Source organism: Sipha flava, unplaced genomic scaffold (assembly GCF_003268045.1).
Source record: "Sipha flava isolate LNK unplaced genomic scaffold, YSA_version1 75_pilon_pilon, whole genome shotgun sequence".
In the NCBI taxonomy this organism is placed as follows: Eukaryota; Metazoa; Arthropoda; class Insecta; order Hemiptera; family Aphididae; genus Sipha; species Sipha flava.
This window is the reverse complement of record NW_020273615.1, coordinates 1,281,535-1,304,049: the sequence shown is the minus strand read 5'-3', so window position 1 is coordinate 1,304,049 and position 22,515 is coordinate 1,281,535. Positions and strand designations below refer to the sequence as shown.

Below are 22,515 nucleotides of genomic sequence, written 5' to 3'. Positions count from 1 at the left end.
CATGCAATCCCACTTGGTAATAACTAGTTATTTTACAGTAAATGTGTAAATTAATGTTTAGTGTATTAATTAATTTATGGAATTATATTTTTTAAACATTTATGTATCAAATTGTCGAATTTATATATTTATGAATTTCACCTTTGATAAATCTTACTAAAACTTAAAATTTACTAACACATCTTTTGATTTTAAACTGTTGACTTATTTTTTATTTTTATTATTAACATTAAAATATATTATTATGTTTATTTTAAAAAATTATACAGATTATATAAGAAATAATAAACAAAATGTCTGATTTATACTATCAAATGTTATATTAACTACTTTCTATAATTCGCAGGAGAGTTTCAAGTTCAAATAAATGTCCATCATCTTCTCCTGGAGCTATTCTTCTCATTTCTGCTGCTAATCGATACACATATTCAGGATTTGGTCCACTAGTTCCACTACACGCTGCTATTCTGGAAGCTATTTGTTGAACAGATGCTTCACCAGCATACCACTCATTGTTTTCGTCAGCTATATACACTGTTACTTCAGATGGTATTTGATCATCATTTATTTTTGTATGGAATTGTATCACTTTCTTGGTATAACCTGCACGCTCACGTAAGTCCAACCCTGCACAAACATCATCTATATCTCGGCTGTCGATTGCATATGCTATACCCCATACACAATTCTAAAATAACATTAGATTAAGTATTTAAGTGTTCATATTATGAAGCACATTATAATAAAATAAAGTTGATTCTCAGCTCACTTCATCAGTTGATGGTAAGAGGGTTACTACTCTCCCAGGCTGAAATAAATTTTAAAATTAATGATTTTTTATTACATACAGTACTTTTATAGTAAAAGTAATTTATAAATATGTTTATGTCTTACTAAGTCATTGGTTCCTCTATGATCTGGGCTAAACTGATAAAACCGTCTTGTGTATCCTTTAATATAACCAGGATATTTCTTGATGAATGGAAAATTGGTTTTCCACATCAAAGATCCATAACCAAATATCCAAAACATATGAGTTTTCAATCCATTGTTTAGTTCATTGTGTATATGGTTATTATCTGAATTATCTGGTTTCATTTTTAAGTACCTTTTATTTCATTCAGGTAATGGTTAATTCAATTTGACTAAATAGTGCTTAATCTACATCTGATGTTTATTTTATATGATAACATATTGATAAGGTTTCTAGGTATTCGTCCAATAATGTAACTAAAATAATCAATACCTGCTAAGATATTAATGTTATGGCCAAATAGATGGCGTTGTTAAACTTCATATGACACTGTGTCGAGTGACGAACTTATGTTCAAAATACCATAATACTGTGTAATTAAAGAATACATACTATCAAAAAGATTACTGTTTTTTCGTAGAGAAATTATAATACATTATTAATTTAACCATTGATTTTATAACATATATTATAAAATAAATGGTAAAACTAATTTAGCCCAATCTATTTTTGATTACATTCACATAGTAGATTTAGCTTGGTTCTAAAATATGCTTAATTTTACAGTATAATAATAATTAATTAATTGTCTAACCTATTTATTTTATCTTTTGTTATTTATTTGTATTAATTTTTTTCCCCAAAATATTGTCAGTAATAAAACTTTAAATGATAAATACCCTATATTTTTAGTGTATTATTTATATTATTAGTTTTATATTTAAGTTTAGAATACATATCAGACGAACTTCTAATATTTTTTTTGTTTAATTTCATAAAATGTTCCATGTTCTTACTTCCAATTTGATTTCTTCAAAATCAATAACTTTTGATTTAATACCTAGTGATTTTATGCTGACATATTTGTATTTTAATGGAAATATTTCATACTTATAATCAAGGCTCGGAACTTTAGGCATTTGTATATTTGTCTATAAAGTGCATATTGAAATTCTGAATCGAGATAAATTCGATTCATAGTATATATATTTCAGATATAAACATTTTTGTTACATAATTTTGCATATTTTGTTATTTTTTGTATCAATTCACATATTTTGAGTTTAAGAACATTTATACGCAAATTTCATGGATTTAACAAATTTTTTTAAAAAAATTTATAGTTTAATAATAAAATATCATAATGTGACAACCAAAGTTCTAAGTTTTATATCGTTTGACAAAATAAATTAATTCATCAACGGCTATTATTTGTATTTCTTTGGCTCCCAATGCACTTAATAATAATATTATAATCTTTTTAGTACCAAGAACTCGTAACATTGACCACCACCGTCCCGTATTTATTTTTATATAAATTTACCACTGTATTAATATTTTGTTACATGACATAAATTGCGTAACCATAGGTAATTCGTAAACAATTATGTTTAACCATTAGGTTATCAACTTATACACAATATTATTTCTGTTCGTTATAATACTGCATACTTCTGTATATAAGCGACTTCATTGTACAGTGTACACTAGTCAGTAATTAGTTTATTATTTTTTAACCCTTTCATGACCAAAGCTTGAAATACATAAAAAAGTGAAGTTTCTTTTTATAAATCAATTTTTAAGCAACTTTTAAATAATATCAAATGTTTTTTATATATGTTTTTTTGGTCCATAATTCTTGTTTATTCTTGAGACTTTTAGGTCCCGTCGGTCATCTACTGTATGGACTCAAAAGTCCCGTCAGTCCTGTAGCTCATTTTATATTTACCTTTATACAATGTAAAAATTAAGGACATAATCAAGGAGTTTTATCAATTGATTAATTAAAAATATTTAAACATAAAAATTAACAATTATTTATCAAGATAATTAAACTTGAATATATTTATTATACTTCAATTATTTTCCATTTTTTTACCGTATATTATACTGCATATTCTGATGTTTTTTAACGCATATTTTAGTATTTTTTAGTGCATAAAGTCCCGGGCCTTGTTTATAATGTTTACATGGAACAAAATAAAATTAATTACTTTTTTACAATAAGTATAACTAAAAGCTATAGAATTATATAAGTAATATTTCTTACTTTTTGTATATTTAATTATAATTATAATTCAAACATTCAAATTCCCAAATAATTTACCTCTTAACTAAATAAACTTTCATGTCTATTATTTATGTTAAATCTTCAATCATTTTTGATTTACAGATATATTTATATTCATAATATAGTGGTAATATAAATTTAACCTATAGTAATATGGACGATTTTGAAGTACTTCCATTACACCGGAATAAAAATTTTCTTAAAGTATGTTGTGCTGTAATTAATTCTGAATGGCCACGTAGTGAAACTGCCAGGTAGTATAAAGTATTTAAGATTCTGAATAATACTAAAAAATGAATAATATATTTTAGTAATTGATCAAGATCTTCATATAGCAATTTAATTATTTTGGTTTAAAATTAGAGCACAAATAGTAAATATTTTATTAAATTACCAAATTTCTAAATATGATTTAGTATGTTCTATAATAAGTGTTGTGCATTATCTAGACGATTTATCTAGTTAAAATCATTGATCTTTTTATATTATCTAGACAGTAGTAATTTGAAGTATCTTTTTATCCATATTTTTAAATAAAATGGTTATCTAAGATAAATTATCTAGATAATTTTGAAAAAGATAATTTTTTTATGTGGGAAGTGAAACGAGAAATCATAAACACTTAGTATTACCGTATGTACGTTTTAAATTTTAAATATACATATTCTATAAACAAAGAAAATGAATTGTATATTTATTTATACAGAAAACATATAAAAATGAACGTATTTTAAATAATACCATTCAGTTTTATAACGATTAACTTTTTTTTCTGTATAATCGACGACTGGACGATACCCGCTGCCTAATGCCGGGAATTTAATATACGTATACCCAATAGCTAATATTATACTCATATAATAATAATATAGACAATAATTGTGTGAACACATGGACATAAAACGTCAATCTTTAACTGGAACGTTTCATAAAAAACATTGTATAAACTTAGATTAAAGTAATAAATAATAATAAAGGCTACCAGTAACCACTGAATAGTGGCCACGGTTATCTAGTATTAGTGTATATAGATCTTAAATCGTGTTAGTGAATACTGAGAATAGCAATAAGGTAATCACTCATTAGTTATTGGTAAATACGAACGGTCAGTGGCGTACATACGGGGGAGGGAGGGGATGTCTGAGATATATAAGTCAATCATAAGACCAGTCTGGTCTTATGGAATAGCAATCTGGGGTCCAGCAAATCCCTCGAACATCAGGCCAATTCAGGCTTTTCAATCAATTGTGCTAAGGTTAGTAACCAAACTTGGAAAACAAACCCTACTACAGTATCAGTACATAAAAATGTATTTTATGTATTTTAATTAATATATATATATATATAATAGTTAAAACTAAATATAGTAAGTATAGTGATTTGGTTTTGTGTATTTAAATAAGTCATTTTATTTATTGTATACTCATTGATTACGAGTATAATATAATCAATATATATTATATACATTATATAAATAATTAACAGTGCAATTTTAAATTAATATTCTCAATTCTGTAATGAAATTTAATTTTGATTAAACGTAATGAAAAATGTTTAATTTAATAATTTAGTGTGTTCAACTATAAAGTAATATTGTTTTGCCAACCGAAAACATGGCGAACGTATGATAATCTTGCGTCCCCGGGCTTCACTTCTCTCAATGGAAAACATCAGTAGTTCGTTATCTAGTATAATATAGATATCTGTGTCACATGTGGGTAATTTTTAAAACATGCTGTTGTCAGTTGATTATCAGTGTAGTGGATTACGCATTTACGACTACGTCAAACTGCATTTTTTTTTTCATATAATTAATCAAAATTAGATTATTAATAACTTATGTATTCTTAAGTATCAATCTGATACCAATAAATTAAGCTTAAAACGATATTTTTACTTCCCTTAATTATTTACTTCTAAGGCATACCTCCTTGAAAATTTACGACACCCCCCCCCCTGAATAAAAGATCTGAAATAAACACTGAGCGGAAGTCAAATATTAACACCAAAAAGGAACCGTTTAGGTGACAAAACATTTGAACAGGACTGGATTAAGAGTTTATCGGGTCTGGAGCCTAGTAGTCCAAAAGGCCCTTAATCTTCATAATATTTATTACCGATAAGTGAATTTTATTTCTTTAAAAAAATGATACAAAGTAATTGATTATACAGAAATATTTAACAATTTTTAATATTTGTCAATTTTCGTTACATGCAAATATACAATATCATTCTTGAAATGTAAAAATATAATTATAATATTTTAAAACTAACTTTGTTCTCTTATTTTCTCTTCCCTTTTTTGAACTTCATAATATTTTCATTTGTATTTATTTCTTTTAGTAGAGATCTCAATTATAGATACAAATAATACAATTACGAAAATTAAAAAAATATATAATTAAAATAAAATTTTAACTTAAAAGATTTTGAACTAGGCTTATGATAGAAGGCCTCTTTGGGGCTTCTAGGTTCCGTGCTTAATCCGGCCCTGCATTTGAAATGTTGTGGATTAAATCCAATAAAATTAATTTGTAAAATATTGTATTATTTATATATTTATATATTATATATTTATTTGCATTTAACTGCCTATAAATCGAAGATAAAGTGATGAATTATCATTGATGACCATTAGATTAAATTTGAATATTACAAGATAGTAAAGTAGAGTTACATACATCTATAGAAAGTATTATGTATTTTTCTATCCTATAAATACCTAGGTAGGTATATTTTAAATCATAAAAATCATAAAACATTTTTAATTATACATTATTTAAATTATAATGAATTGATTTGATCTGTAAACTGATTAATAACATAAAATAAAAAGAAATAAAAATAGTTTATTTATAATATCTTAGAATATGTATGCTTAAAATATTTGGGCAATGGAAAATAAAAATAGGTTTATGTACTGTTTTCTGTCTAAATTAACAAAATTAATTAAGATTATTTTAAGCCAATTTAATCATGATTAATAATTATTTTTTTTATTCATAAAAAATAACCATTTTACAAATGTAAGTTCTGAATGATGAAACTGTTTAAATTTATTTTTTTATATAGTTTTATCTGTCTTTTATTTAGATAAATAAAGTTATCTTTATCTATTATTCAGATACATTTTTAAATAGTTATCTATTATCTTATCTAGATGAAATTTTAATGTATTATCCATTATATTATCTAGATAATATTTTGGTTATCTATGTACAACACTGTCTATAATCTATACAATTTTTAGGAATTTGGTATAATCTATATTATGGATAATTGTTTTAAATTTTTAATAGTTTAAATAATGTTTAATAACAAAGCAACCATATTTGTAATGCTATTATTTTTTATAATACAGCAAGCCAATAAAGTATTTATAGAACAATAATAATTATTTTAAATATTTTTGATTATTTGTTGTTTAATTGCATATTGTTGGTTAGTTGTAATAAAAGTATTAATATTTGTTATAGGTTACATAGTTTGGAAGCATCTTGTGATACTTTGCCAACATCTTTAGTATTAGTTAAAAATGAAAACACATCTAAAGTTGTTTTAGGGCATTCAAAAATTACACCAATACCATCTATGCTTGATAGTTGTTTTATTGAAAGTGGTAGGTAAACATGATATTATAATAATATTTTGGATTATAATATTTATAATATTAATATGATAATTTTTATGAATAATTTGTAATGCATATTTGTTTAAAATAGTATATTATATAATGACTAATATACGAATTGTATAAAATTAGATTAAAATCACAAGTCTCTAAATACAAAATTAAGGGCTAATTGTATTTTAATTTATTTTTAGATACTAATCAGATATTCTGTGTGAAATTAAAAATGAGTTTATTAGTTTTACTGTTTTTTTCTGAGTTCGAGATAGCAGAGCGAACGCGCTGAAAAGTGGTGAGAATCCGCGAATGAGTTGCGTTTTATTGGCGAACAGAGTATTTAATACAGTCTTTGGAGGATAAAAGGATTGCTTCTATGCCCTCCCTAAATTACGTCCCTGATCTCAGTCATCTTAATAAATTTAACAGTGATAAAAATAAAATTCAATGAGTGTTTTATCCGGATTTATTTTTACTATATAAATGGCTTCAGTCATAGAGCTTTATATTTTGTGAAATTTTCTAATTTCAAATAATTACACATCTTATCAAAAAAATTATATTTACAGTTGTTAAAATCATTTTTTAATTTCTTCCTCATTTTGGGGAGATTTAGTGATGAAAAATAAACTCTATATCTAATACTTTGTTTCCAATTTCTGATGTAGAATCCTACTCTGTATAGTAAAGAAAACAGATAAAATACAAAATATATCTGTGTAAAACTGATACTTTCTTCATTTTGTTCAGAATTTATATTTTTTAACAATTAATATATTATATTTTATATTTTAGTGGTCATTGTAAAAGATCAACGAGGACGAGGTCTAGGAAAATATATTATGTATAAGACTGAAGAATATATTAAAACGTAAATATAATATTATTATTAAAATTTTTTATTATTATACTGAATATTAATGTTTTAGGTTAGGTTTATCTACTGTGTACTTATCTACTATAGATAAAAAAGAATTTTATTCCAAACTTGGATATGTTGAATGTCAGCCAGTTTCGATTTATGGTAATTTTTCGAGTTCTATCAATAAAATTACTGCCCCTATGATTAAGCCATCCAGAAAAACATACATGAAAAAACAATTGATATAAATTATTGTACTTAGTATTTTCATTTATATTTTATATTACACATGACAATTGAAAAATAAGTATCTTAGATATAAATTTAAGTTAACATCTACTAACAGTATAAATTGTAGTTCTTAATAACAATAGTTTAGAATTTTAAACGTATACTCGTAATATGTCAGCCCATTATTTTATAATATCTACACAAAATAATCATGTCAGTGTAAATTGCATTTCTGTCGGCTTTATAATCTAGATATTTTGACATAGTTATAACTTTATTTTTGTACATTTTTACTGTAATTTAACTATTGTTGTTGTAATGTTTTTGTACTAAAAACAAAAAAAATCACGATAAAATAATAATAAATTAATAGGCTGTTATTAAAAAATGACAAAATTATATTATAAACAAAATTGTTACCGAAATTGTATGGTTTTACATATTTTAAGTAATATCTTCTTTTCCTTCGCCCTTTCTCCCAACTATTTGGGGTCGGCCGCCCTTGTCATAAACTTCCACTTGTTTCGATTTTCTACATCCCCTTCATACACGCCAACCTTTTTATCATTCTTAATCGTATCCAATCTATCTAACCTATTCATCTCTTTTTTGCTCTTTCTCTTTAATGTTAATTTTCATAACAGCTTACTGTATTTGTTTCCTCTCGTCTGATTACATGCTCAAACCATCTCAATGTGCTTTCTCTCATCTTGTTCACTATAGACGCTACAATATGTTTATGGTAAAACTACCCACTGTGTAATATTTGTCCCAGTAATGTTACCGAGTGGTTTTAATGAAACATGAAACTTTGCATTCTTTGTGAATTTTGAGTTCAAGTAACGTCTATGTAATTGAAAATTTTCCGCGTTGCTGTTTTACAGTTAACGTTATTTAAATATCACTCTTAAACATCCAAACATCCATCCAACTTCTAGAAATGTCACATAGATGTACTCGGAACCATTAGGCATGCACAGACATCTTTTTCAGGGTACGTTTTTTTTCCTACAAAAAAGTAACTGAATAGTTATTTTTTAATTAAATTAATCTTCGTAATTAAAATTAATTACGATTAAAAATTTAAAATAAATTACGAAAAAAAAATTAAATATATAACACTTGAAATGGTTTCAGTAATATATTTAAATAGGGCAAGTAAACAAAAACGTAATAGTTTATATAATTGAAAAAACCAAATCAACTTGATAAATTATCAAAAAACAATTCTGTGTTCAGTTGAGTTTTTAATAAAATCAATAATGTCTATGTTTATAGCCATTTTTTGCTCTGTAGTAGAAAACTATTTAATCTCTTTTGAAGCATGGTACTTTTTAATTTCATTAACATATTAAATTATTATTATACGAGTAGTATATAATGTGTTTCAAAAATAAATAAAAATGTCTGGGACTGAATATAAAAGTATAATAAATATCATAATGTAACACAAAATCACGTAATATACATTTAAAGACAAAACATGTAATGATTTTTATTTATTTTTTGTATTTTTAGAAACAAGGCTCTATGTTTAGGGTATGCATACTCCCTGTACTAACTGCCTTAACTGCATACTCCCTGCGCACACCTATGCTCGGAATATCCTTACAAATTAAAAATTATTTAAAAAAAAAATCGAATTTTAATCAGAGATTAAATGTCTATTCTAAAGTTGTAAAAATCCGTTCGAAAATTTCAATTTAAAACAAAATGTTTAATTATTTTATGAAAAACTGATACTTCTGTACTGACGTATGGCATTCAATTATGGGGTTCTACAAAAAAATTCTAACCTGTAAATCTTCTAATAATTTCAATCAAAAAAACTTCGTTTCCCCTCACTAATTTCCTATGGTATGTCAGTAATACATCTCAACGTTCCAACGGATACCAGGACTGGTATCGTATAATTATAATAAATTCCACTAAAACATCCTAAATCACTGTAATCCTTTTATTGTTAAATTAACATCTATCAGACTATCCGATGACCCTCCCCGCGCATCTAAAATGTTCCGTTGTAAAATTCAATGACGAGACCATATTAACAATGCGTTTTGGGTTTTAATTTTTTTTAATTTTAAAAACTTCACGCAATAGACGACAAATTAATAAAATACCAACACTTAGCGGATAAAATATTTTGTCTACACTTTCAACTAAAATGCATCCAAGAAATAGTTGAATGTGTAAACATAAAATACTTTCGATCGGGTTCGACGTATTGTCGTGTGGCGATAATCATTCGACTGCAATCGACCTAATGTTTTAAGTTACTCATGTAAATCGAGTTTAATATAATCGAAAATGTATTATGTTTCCACGTTCAGCTATTTCTTGCCTACATTCTAGTCGAAAGAGTAGACAAAATGTCTTATCCGTTTAGAGTTAGTATTTTATTAATTCGTGATCTATTACTTGAAGAGTTGTTAAAATTAAAAAATTAAAAACCCAAAAATCGTCGTTTATGAACTCGCCAATGGATTTTACGAAGGGACATTCTAGACTTATCATCATATCCATTAATCGTTTAAGAACGGACGAAGATAAATTGTTATATCGAAGTATAAAACGAATCAATCACCGTTAAAAATACAGTATTGATTCTATTATCGAAGTATAAAAAACAGCCTCCAACAGTAACAGTAAAAATTAGTTAATTTTTTGAGAGCACCTATAGGCGTCGTCTTACATCAATCTGGAACAAGCAACAAACGGAAATGGTCCGCACCAACAAAATCCTGGTGAAAAAGATTTTGAAATCCACGTTGCCCAAGTATCGATAGACCACCGCCGCCATCTTCGCCTCAGATAATGGTTTTAGGATTTCCAAATGATTAGTACTAGCCACAATCTTAATCTTGATTTTATAGACGAGGTGGAGACGATGTAGTTTACCGAATCTGTCTTGAGCATATTTTACTGGTACTTAAAATTCGTATTTTGAGTACGAATTATGTATATATGAATAATGCCTTCACACGAGTGTGTACTTGTACGGTTGTAGAATTAAAAAGGCCGATTTAAAAATCAAAAAAGTAATATTTTGACAATAAAATATTTTTTAACAAAATTGAATATTTTAAGTTCGAAATCAATAAATCATTGTGTTATTAACCGGTTATTCAACAAGTCAAATAATAATTATTTAAAAAAATTTTACAAGTCCGAAAAGTAAACAATTGAACAACTGAAGGCGGGAAATCAAATATTCGTTTATTTTCCGATACTAAGAGTTCTTTTGATTATAAATCAACTTGGAAAAGAAAATATCGATCCGAAAGACCTTAGTTATATAAAAGTTACAATATTACAATCTGTGAAATGTTCACAATAAGCAATTTTTATAAAAATAAAATCTATATTAGAAATATAGATACTAAAAGGTAAATTAGATCAAACGAAAATATATATATATATACATATTTATTCTTAACAGCACAAGAAAACTATAAGAGAGGTATAAAAAATACCTTAGATCAATATTATAAGGAGAAATATACCAGTAAGACAACACCTCGACCAATTCTGTCTCGACTAGGAGCCAGAGAAAGGCCGAATACACCAAGAGAAAAGAAGCAATGTACTCTTGTAACAAAGAAGAAAATAAGAAGACCTCGCTCTAGGAAACTTACAGAAAAAGCTAAAAACGATAAAGTAGAAACAGGATTTATAATTAAAAATACCGAGAGTAAAACATCAATAGAGTTAAAGAATCAAACATATTTGGAAATGCTAAAAAGAAATCCTACACCGAAGATAATGGTAACCAACACCATTAAAAGAACCGGAGACATCTACATAAAACCTGCGGACTCAAATATTAGAGCGGCAATAGTACAAAAAGATTTAAATGTTTTCATACGAATATCATTGAAACTAAATATACTAATTTACAATGTAGACTCAGAACATATGACTGAAGAACATATTGATGATTTGATACATTTAGAATTAATACAATAGAATTAAGAGACATCTCGTAAGAATCAATACTATTGGAACTGTAAAATACATAAATATGATGCATCTTACATTCGAACGTTGGACGCAAAAACTTCGTGGCAGAGGAACCAAATCAATTATTAATCAATCGCGGCACGCACAATGTATTGTATGATAGTATAGTATAGATTCGTTTACCTCGTCGATTTCATTTCGTTGTAAGACGTAGCTTGACAAAAACAAAAATAAAAAATGATTCACTGGTCTGTTAAACACGGGCAACTTCGAATTATTTTAATTCGCAGCAGTAATTTAATTGCAATTTATAGTTGCCAGGTAACGTTAAAAATTAGTTACACAACCAATATCGTGTTAATGGCCAATATATGAAATACGTCACTCATTTGGACACTGGCGGTATTGAACGGTGCCATTTAGTTCTTCTTAAACATTTGTTATACCTTTAAGAAACCCGGTTAAATTGTTTAAGTCAGTAAGTTTCGTATGAGTTTCAGTTCATAACGTCTTTTTAAGAAAAATCAATTTAGATATTTGTTTCACTACAAAATCATAGAACTAAAATAATAAACACAAATGTCTACATTAGTGTTTCTCAACCTTTTTTTTGTTCACGGCACACTAATATACATCTAAAGTTTTTGCGGCACACTATACGTTTTAAGATATCCATTTAGGTTAAAACCATAGAGTGCACACTTATGCAAGTTAAGCTTTTCAACATTAAAAAACATAAACAAACAAAAAACGGGAGAGGCTTCTTTCCATTGATCAGAAAATGCGTGTGTGCTTGTCTTCAATTCGATCAAGTTTGAAACTTTTGTGTAAGAAACGACAAGCTCAAGTTTCTCACTAATAATTTCATATATTTTCTCTTTATGATATAATATTTCTTTGCTTAAATAATTTAGTTCTCTAATATTTTTTTGTTTTTGTATTTTTTGAAAATAAATGCAATGAAATAAAATACCTACTGTTTTCTATTTTTTTATCAGCGTAATCATGGGCGCAACTTGAGCCCAAATATTGGGGTTACTGAAATCGCTGAAAATAAAATAAAATGGTATTTAACTGTAATTACTATAGATTATATAGAACAAAAAAAAAAATCAGGAGTGCTAACATTTGAACTCAGGGGTTCTAAAAACCCTATTGCGCCCTCCCTAGTTGTGCCTACAAGCATAATCACAAATATCAGACATTTTTCGCGGCACACCGGTTGAGAACCACTGGTTTAGACTATTAGTAACATCGATAATTTTAAAAATATGAGCTGAATGAAGAAGGTTCGTTTGTCTTTTCGAAGACTAAGCGTAAAATGTATGACAAGTAAAGCGATTTATTAAAAGGCTTTGATTAATTTTGAATTAAAGTTAGTAATTACATAATATTTTATAATATGTCCTGATCTACAATAGAGCGCCATGCCAGAAATAAGTACGTAATTAGTTATAGTCTTCAAAAATTACTTCTTATTTTATACGAAGCAGATCATCTTTATCGTCATGTTTATTATAAATTAGAATTATCTAAATCGTACACATTTTTTTATCAGATTTAAAATACCTCATTCCAATAAAAATATGTTTTTACAATAAAAGCCGTTCCCTATATAATTATACAACAATATAATGATGAGTATAAATGCCAAAAATATATTGTTATTACAATTATACTAACACGTCATTTAAAACTTATACGAATTGCAATAAGTATTAGGTATGTATATTGATCTAATATGATAAGAAAACGAAAATAATTATTGTAAAAAAGTCAATAAATTTGTATGCTCAATATGGAGTACTTACTTTTGAAGTATTCTGAAATCTTTTACTAATTTAAAATTCAATATCATTCAAGATTGTATAAGAAATTACAGGTAGGTAACATTTTAAGCACCTACTTTGAAAGTTTTTTTCAAATAAGTTTTCGAATAAAATGATAATATTATGAAAATACTAGTGAAAATAATTTGGAAAATTGTTAAATTATTAAAACCGCCAAAGGATACAAAAAAAAAAAAAAAAATGATTAGTCAAAGACAAATAAAAAAAAAATGTATATAGTATATTATTGCACAAAGGTATACTAATTTATTTTCTTGAAAATGGAAAATTATAATGTTCTTCCAAACACAATCGTAACATTTTGACATTTTACTACATATGCTTATTAATTAATATATAATATTACTATGTAATAATATTTGTTTTAAATTGTTTTTATTTATGCTGTTGCGAAGCGAATGTAATCCGTGTTGCTAAAGTGATATTAAATAACAGTATTTAGTTAAATATAAATAATTGTTACGAATATTTATTTGTAATAATTAGTTTTAAATGTTAATCTTTTTATAGTGATTTTGTTCATTTTTAAGTCCGTCTCTTTATTAAAATAATAATTTTTAAATTAAATTAAAATTAAAATGACGCATTTCAAGAAAATAAAATTATTTGTTCCAGCCGTCTTGTTGAAACGACATGACAATTATCGTGACAATTATATTAATCGATAGTTTCCGATTACACCAATGTTCCGAAGTTCATACCGTCTTACCAGATTAAACATGAAAAATCGAACATGTTGTCTTTGATATCGATGGATTACCAAGAAACATGAACAAAAAAGAAAAACGAATATTTGAAATCGTAACCTGCAAGTAATAGTGAGAAAAAAGAGAAAAACATGAAGCTAAAGATTACAGTGATCCAATAAAGAAACATATTGCCAAAAGTAACTGAAAAACCGCCTGCAAAAAAGACGACGAAAAATTACACTATTAGTTCAAATATTTATAAGAAAAAACATAATAATGTTTTAACAAAAATACAACTTTATTTAATAAAATTTACATCATATTTAATTATTCTATTCAAAAAGTAACGACAATCTTCTTTTGTTAGAAGTAAATAAATTGATGAATCATCAATTTGTTGACCAAAAAAATGTTTTATCATCATACCTTTGATGGTGTATATTAATCCCAAGCTACTCAATCGTTCGTTTTTCATCCTATTTTTAATCCATGTCTTTAAACAGTATAAAGTGCTGAAACATAATAAAAAATGTAGTGTTAATATTAATTTATATACTGAATAAAATTTGTAAAACATTTTTAACTGACAAGAAAAACCTCAGGGAATCCCTGTAAACTAGTGAATAATGTTTGGAGCCGTACATCCGACTATGATTGTAGTACTGCTGAGGGAGTCAGTTATGCTGAAGAAATTCATGGTTCTGTAAGAACTGATATTTCTGGAGGTTTTTTTGGAAATGTAGGAAATGGTGAATTTTCAGATCCTAATATCAATGAAGGAACCAGTAATGCTTCAGGACTTTGTGATGGCGCTGTGTCCACATGATCAGAAGTTGTTACAACTTGAGATGCTTGTGACAACAGTGGTGGCTAAGAAGGTGCTGGTAGTGGTAAAGATCTCGTTAGTTCAAAAGGTTTTGCAACTGGACAAGGCAATTTCATATCAGTACGTCTTGGTATATTTCTAATTTTATTGCCAGGTTTTCTTAGCTGTTTATGTATGTCTTTCAATAAATCATCATTTATTGTAAATCTCCCATATTGTTTCGCTTGAGGTACTGCCGGTGGCGGTGGAAATGGTGACGGAGGTGCTAATTTAGGTGTTGCTGGTGATGCCGAACAAGATACTGATGGCATCCTTAATTTTGCAATCCGAGAACATGATGCTATATTTTTGTATCGTTAACAACGTTTGGCATTGATTGATTGTCTCCTCTTCTCAAGTATGCTGTTGACATATATATACATGATATATATCATCATGTTCTGCATTGACTGATCCTATTGATGTTTCATTTCTTCTGCGAATTATTCGTAACAAATCAAGTAAAATACAATGCATTATACAACACACTATAGCCAATTCAATTAACATATCGATTAAAACTTTCAATAATGAAGAGTCACATTTTCAGCTTATCGTATTTTCGGTTTTTATTATCTGATCCCTCGTTTTGTAATATTTTTTCTTCTAGACGTACAATGGACAATGAAATATGTTTTTAGTAATTATTATTGTTTCAAATGTACGAAATATTATATAAATAACACATTACTTTCTATGTCTTGTAAAAGCATTTTTATATGGTTTAAATCTTTCTTCATATCACTTTTAAGGTTTTTAATTTTTTAATATCAGTCTTGATATTATTTTTCTTTGCATTACTTTGTTCATTACCTAGAATCCGGTGTTTTTTATTTTTTATTAAGTTTATGAAGAAAACATTTTTATACAATTTGATGATAGTAAATTTTCGTTCAACCATAGCTAACCAAACTTCAATCTATTAATTTTCGCTGTAGCCATTAATGATAATTTTCTGTTTGCTTGGATAAATACATTTTTTTCAGTTCCCACTGAACATTTTATGTTGCCTAACATCTCTAAGATGTATGTTTTGTGTTCAATATGCAACATCGCATTTCGATGTTACTGAGTGGTTTTAGTTTCGTTTTATTAATAATAATAATATAATATATATATATATAATTGATAATCAAAACGCGATATAATTACAACCCTGTAATGTTTCAAAGTGTTGCTTTGAGATAATGATAATAATCAGTAATCACGTGATTATAATACTATAGTATATATATATATATGTAATTAAAATTTATTTAACAATTAATTTTTAATATGTTTTGAATATACAATAAATATTGATAAATTTTCTGCATTTGAATTATTTTATTCTTATATACCTTTAAATAGTAATAGTATTATAAGGTGCCAATAATATAATAAAAACTAAAAACAAATAGTTTTTTTATGAAACATGTATATGAGTACTTTCCTAATAAAGTCTTGCGAAACAGCTATAATTTTTTTTTTAAAACTATGGTGTTCTTAGAGAACTTATTATTAATTTTTAAAGAATTAGTGTAAATAGTGGCCGTATAATTACCATTTAGGTAGTTACTTAAATCATAAATAAATTATAGCTCTTGGATTATATGATATATTATGTATTATTGGAAAGTATATTATTATTTTATCATCATTCATTAGGTCCATTACTTAAAGTAATAAACAAAACTTTAAAATGCACATAAAATATAATTCAGATAATGTAAGTGTATTTGTATGAAGTTGATATTTATCATAATCATATATTACAGGTTAATCAATTAGTATTAGATAAATAATGTGCATATTGTGTCAAAGATAATTTTTTATATTTTATACCTAATATATATTTTTGCAATATTAGTCAAATTGTAAATTATTTTAATTGTTTTTAAAAATCATAACAATTATTTGAATAAACATAAATATATAGCATATTATTATAAATTAAATTAATTTTCATTTTGTAAATTTTCGATTTTATTATTTAAGTACATTAATTTTACTTGCGTTTACATAGTTATAGGTAGGTAGGTAGGATTAAGCGTAGGTTCCCTAATTCTCAGAATGCGTGTATGATTTGGGTTCATATCGTTCGTGTGAATATGTGTGTTAGTAAATCTTATTTTTTTCATTGGCCGTGCAATTTAGTGTTACAATTGGATGTTGATAAGATGTATTTAAAGAACAGTTAAAAGACGTTTCATAGAAGACATCATTGCGGCGTGATGTTCTCTGGATGTTTTTCATACATATATGAAACGCAATCTGTAATGTTTCGTGTTTCAGAAAAACATCCTAGAAACGTTGGTGGGACACAATATTTTACAGTGGGTTAGTATACATCCACTGCCTTCTGTAACTTCTCGATCTCTTCGTTGTAGAGATCAATATTAGCTAAAGCACAGTATTGCATGTGTATTGTATTATATTTTAATGTAGGTAATTATATATACAATATGATTATAGTAAAATTATTATAACAAAACTATGCCGTTCATGACTGTAATTTTTGGTTCTAACATATACTTTTATCTTGTAGTTGATCTAATTATTTGACCACATATTTTTTGCCATCAATCTCCGACTTAGCAACTAAACATAGTTGGAAATATTATATTATTTATTAGTTTCTATAACAATCTAATTGTACTTATTTCAATGCAATTACAATTAACGTCGTCCCTCGAGGTTTTCGAAACTTTTTCCGTTAGAGCTTTCAATTACTTCACTACTCGGTCGTACTTGGCGTCATTATTTGACATGGCCACAGTATAAAAATCTACAAAATAAAAATTATTGAAAAACGTTTTTAATTTATCGAAACAGTAATAATATATAATTTTATAATTACCATCGTAATTACCTTAAATCACTTAGATTTTATGTTCAAAATAACAATGTCTTTCTCTCATCAAAGCCAATTCTTTTGCATAAGAACGTTGTCTTTGTTCAGTTAGCTTACAACTATAAACGCATAATTGAGTATTATAAAATTAATCATATTAAAAACACTCGTGATCTACCTCTCATGGTATTTTCCAAATCCTTGTAGCTCGCATTCTGAATAGTGCGCAGCCCGGTATCACCAATAATTTCAGCATCTGATTCTAAACGAACAGAAAAGTCTTCCGCCATTGAGACTAGACCATTTTCACCGTGGACCTTTGAAGATAAATACGAAATTCGCTCAAGTTAATAAAATAATTCACAAAACCAGCTAACATATGGTTTCGTAACAATCAGCTCTGTCCTTGTCCCATTCATCATTAGTTATGGTGTTATTCCTCTGTTTTATTTTGCCGTAAGTCCATCGAGGAAGTTTGAAGAATATCTTCTTCAAACGGGACAATTTACGGTTTACAGACTTCTTCTTTCCGATGGAAATCTATAAGCTAGTAGACTCTGGTCGGTAACTTTCCATCCTCTCAATATTAGATATTGCTTTCGGTTCGATTAGTTAGGTATTCGTCGTATGTTAAACGAATATAATATACTACGGCGTGCGAATCGAATCTCACTGATCACAATAAAAAATATAAATACTTGATAAACAAGTACTATTAAATACTATAAGACAATATATGCTACGACAAGTTGAAGTCAGATAACATTTGAGTGCCAATATTATCGAATTAATATATTCGTTTACTAAGGTTGTTCATAAAATCGTAGTTTATTGAATTCATCTCGATGGCATATACCGGTAAATTAATTTATAATAGTAAAGTTAAAGATAAAATAATAATATAACTTTAAGTGCAACATGTAAATAAATATACGCGCGTCGCATACATGAAAAATTATATTCGGTTCTTTTCTCGGTTGACTTTTATATTATAATCAATAATCAAATACATCTTCACATTGTAGATATATAAAGTCACTATATGTTGAACGTGTAATGGCTAATAGATATAAACAAAAAAACATCCCTTCCAATCTTCTTAATAAGTGTATTTTGTTCGTTTGTCTTACGCCATTATCTGATCAAAGAAGTTGAGAATAGGTGAACCTCGACCTGACAATTGTTTTCATAGTAATAGGTGTGCACATGCACTACTAGCGGCTTCAAATTTATTTTGGAAAATAACGTGTAATATCTGCGTCCACGGATAATTTTGAGGGGCTTATGCCTCCATTGCAAAATTAATAGACCCTATATAAAAATTCAGATTGATAAATATATATATATAGAAGACAAATATATAAAAACAAATAGTTGGCACTAGGTAGATTTGAAATATTTAATGTTTATCCAATAATATTGTAATATTACGCCATAATCAGTGGTTAACGCAGGAGCAATAGGAGCCGTTGCCACTGGATGCCAAATTTTGTATAATATTGTAAAGCAAAAAAATATTTTTATGATTTAAATAGATTTTTAAAATTAATACTAACAATATGTTAATACGATAGACACTACTTATCGTTACAATATTCGTATATTAGATATTACACAAAGCATGATGTTTTGATGTACTAATATTAAGCTAATGTGCGTTTAATATGTAGTAGGCATGTTGTAATTTTTATTTTCTTTAAAAACTATTTATAAATTAAATAAATATTCCTATTCTTATACGTATATATATATATATTTATAAATAGTTATAAAAAGTCATATAGTACTTATTTATTTACCCGAAAGGCGTATTTTCTGGATGGGCGTAATTATGTGATTTGGTTTCAGGGTGGTTTAGACTATAGTTACGTCAACGGCCATGATATATTATAGAAGTTATTCCATTTAATACATAACATAAAAATAAAACAATATTCTGAGGGTACAATATAGTTATAAAGTTGCTCGAGTCCACTGTCAGACACCGATAATAATCGAAGCCGTCATCGTTTTCTACAAAAGCAGAAATCCAATTATTTATTAATACGATAGATATAATTAAGACTTTGGCAGTATTTTCAATAGGAGACTGTTTTAAAATAAGAGTCGAGTAATCTAAGTCTTAAGTAACTAACTAAATTTAAGTGACAAGTGTTAAAGAGTAATGATTGAATGTATTAATAGAGTAAAGCCTCTTTGAAATAATAACCGAATTTTTTTCTGTTTTTGAAAAGGATGATTATAAAAAATAAGAAATTGCACTATCATTATAATAATGTCAGCGCACGCTTAATGTCATAACTAGGAAATGGATTTATATGTAAATGCATATTTTTATTGAAATTAATTATTTAAGATTCGTTAAGAAATGTTCATGATTTAAATAATTTTTATTAAAATAATGATACTTATATTTTACATATTTTTATCATTTCATCAATCATATGTCTTCTTCGTACGAAAATACAAGAAATTATTTAAAAATTAGATCCAGAAACTTCTATCGCTATTGGAAAAGCTCAAAATATTATGCAAAATGAAACATTGAAAAATAATTTAATTTTAATTAAAAATAATTTAACAAAATTAGAAATAAAAAATATGTCCTTAAATAATAGTATGCAAATTGTCGAATCAGTAATTGAAAAATTAAAACTCGTAAGCGGACCAATAGGACGTGTTGTAAAAAAGAAAATTCATGCTGTTACAGAAAAAAAATTCCAGGCTATATTGATTTTAAAACAAACAATCAATGACATAATGAGTGGCAGACACCCTTCTAAAATTTGGAATTATCGCCTTTTGATAGTATGCGCTTGAAGTATGATTTAAATACATCGGTTGATGTGGAACGATAATTTAACCGTTTTAAAAATATTTTGATACTTAATAGGCGAAAATTAACATTTGATAATTTAAAAGATATTGTAATAATTCAATGCAACAAATCATTTTGATAATTTAATAATTATAATTATTTTTTTTTTTTAATCTTTTCCCCCCACATATTTGGATGTTTTTGGCATATATTTTATAAATTATACTTACATATATATGTACATATTTCTGTATTTTTATTACATATAAATCTGTTCCCTAGTCATAACTATTAACTCATTGTAACGCTGATCGAAGATTCTTGTATTATTAAACTGTACACCTTACAATCAGTAAATTACGTATTAATAACGCCAAACTTTGAATGTAATTTTTATGTGAATTGTAACTTGACCATTGAACTAGGCACTGTACTCCCTAAGATGATAATATAATAGAATACAGAGGGACACCTGGAACACAACAATAATATTTCTAATATCGAAGGCCACGGGCGAACGTAACTAAAAAATAACTAAAAAATATGAACCATTTTTGTATACAGTTATTTTATTATTTTTGTTTATATTTTAAATTACAAACAAGGAATAAATATCACTGATATAAACGTGTGTCTATTGCACAATTTCAGTTAACACGTAGTACTAACATCGTTAACCTCATAGTAGTATAATAATAATAGTAATAATAATAATAATAATAATAATAATAATAATAATAATAATAATAGGTATAATAATAGTAATAATATTGATATACACAAAATATGTACGTAAAAAATTACTTTATGTACAGATTAATTGAGCCAACGTAAAATAATAATAAGGAATTATTTAACTACCAAACATTTATTTCAAATAATAACATTTTTGTTTTTTGGGTTTATAAAAGAAAAAAGAAAAAAATGAATCGTAAAAAAAAATAATCGTATAATATTTGGGTGTACTAACATATTTACAAATGGATAATAGCGGTTGCATAAAAAAAAAAAAAAAAAAAAAAAACAAACGCTCCGTGACTTACACACTACGTAGCGAATTAATACATGAACAGTGCAGGACTGAGATTGTTGTCTTCTGCACTTTGTTTAAAAATAAATTTGATATGATGTTTTATACGTATAACTTACAGGTATATGAAATAATTATATCATAATTAATGTCTACGTAATTGTATTTATCTTATTGATATTATTCATACGAAACTATATTTACAAACGTAGTTGTACCACCGGTCTGACGAGGTATAATATTGTACTAGAAACGTACGGAAGAAAATCGCGTAATGTTTTCACCGAGCTTAACGATTTTTCGTAATTTATCGTTCTATACGTTTCGTACGAAACAGTCGATGCGTATATTAAAATGTACATTTAAAAATTACAAATACGTTATGCGCGGGCAGGTACACACGTGTACCGCAGTTGTATGCATACATTGTGATTATGTGTCGAATAAAAAATAACGCAGTCGGGATCGGACACTAATAAAACAATCTTTGGTTAGAATATGTAAAAATAATAATAACTCTAATATTGGAGTTCAATATCTTAACGAAAAATATATATAGTTAATTGATCACACGCGAATAATACGTCATGACTTTTGGTAGGTTTTCATACAATAAATCGAAATGTACAGCGCTTAGGTTTAATAATAATAGTAATAATAATAATAATAATAATAATAATAATAATAATAATAATAATAATA

The 22,515-nt window shown here is 26.6% G+C and overlaps 2 protein-coding genes across 3 annotated transcripts; one reads left to right on the top strand and one right to left on the bottom strand.

The window, feature by feature from the left end:
* Positions 1 to 260: 260 nt before the first annotated feature.
* LOC112692596 (putative glutathione-specific gamma-glutamylcyclotransferase 2) lies at positions 261 to 1,455 on the bottom strand. Its single transcript, XM_025567322.1, has 3 exons — positions 895 to 1,455; positions 770 to 808; positions 261 to 688 (listed from the first exon to the last, which is right to left on the bottom strand). The coding sequence occupies exons 1-3, from the start codon at positions 1,096 to 1,098 to the stop codon at positions 323 to 325; spliced, it is 609 nt and encodes a 202-aa protein (XP_025423107.1). The 5' UTR covers positions 1,099 to 1,455; the 3' UTR covers positions 261 to 322.
* LOC112692597 (N-acetyltransferase 6) lies at positions 529 to 8,083 on the top strand. 2 transcript variants are annotated; one of them, XM_025567323.1, is made up of 5 exons: positions 529 to 615; positions 3,147 to 3,298; positions 6,521 to 6,663; positions 7,468 to 7,543; positions 7,602 to 8,083. In XM_025567323.1, exons 2-5 carry the CDS (start codon positions 3,198 to 3,200, stop codon positions 7,780 to 7,782), a joined length of 501 nt encoding a protein of 166 aa, XP_025423108.1. In that variant the 5' UTR covers positions 529 to 615; positions 3,147 to 3,197; the 3' UTR covers positions 7,783 to 8,083. The 2 variants fall into 2 exon arrangements, with proteins under 2 accessions (XP_025423108.1, XP_025423109.1); XM_025567324.1 differs by lacking the exon at positions 3,147 to 3,298 and having other exon boundaries at positions 534 to 615.
* The last annotated feature ends 14,432 nt before the right edge of the window (positions 8,084 to 22,515 follow it).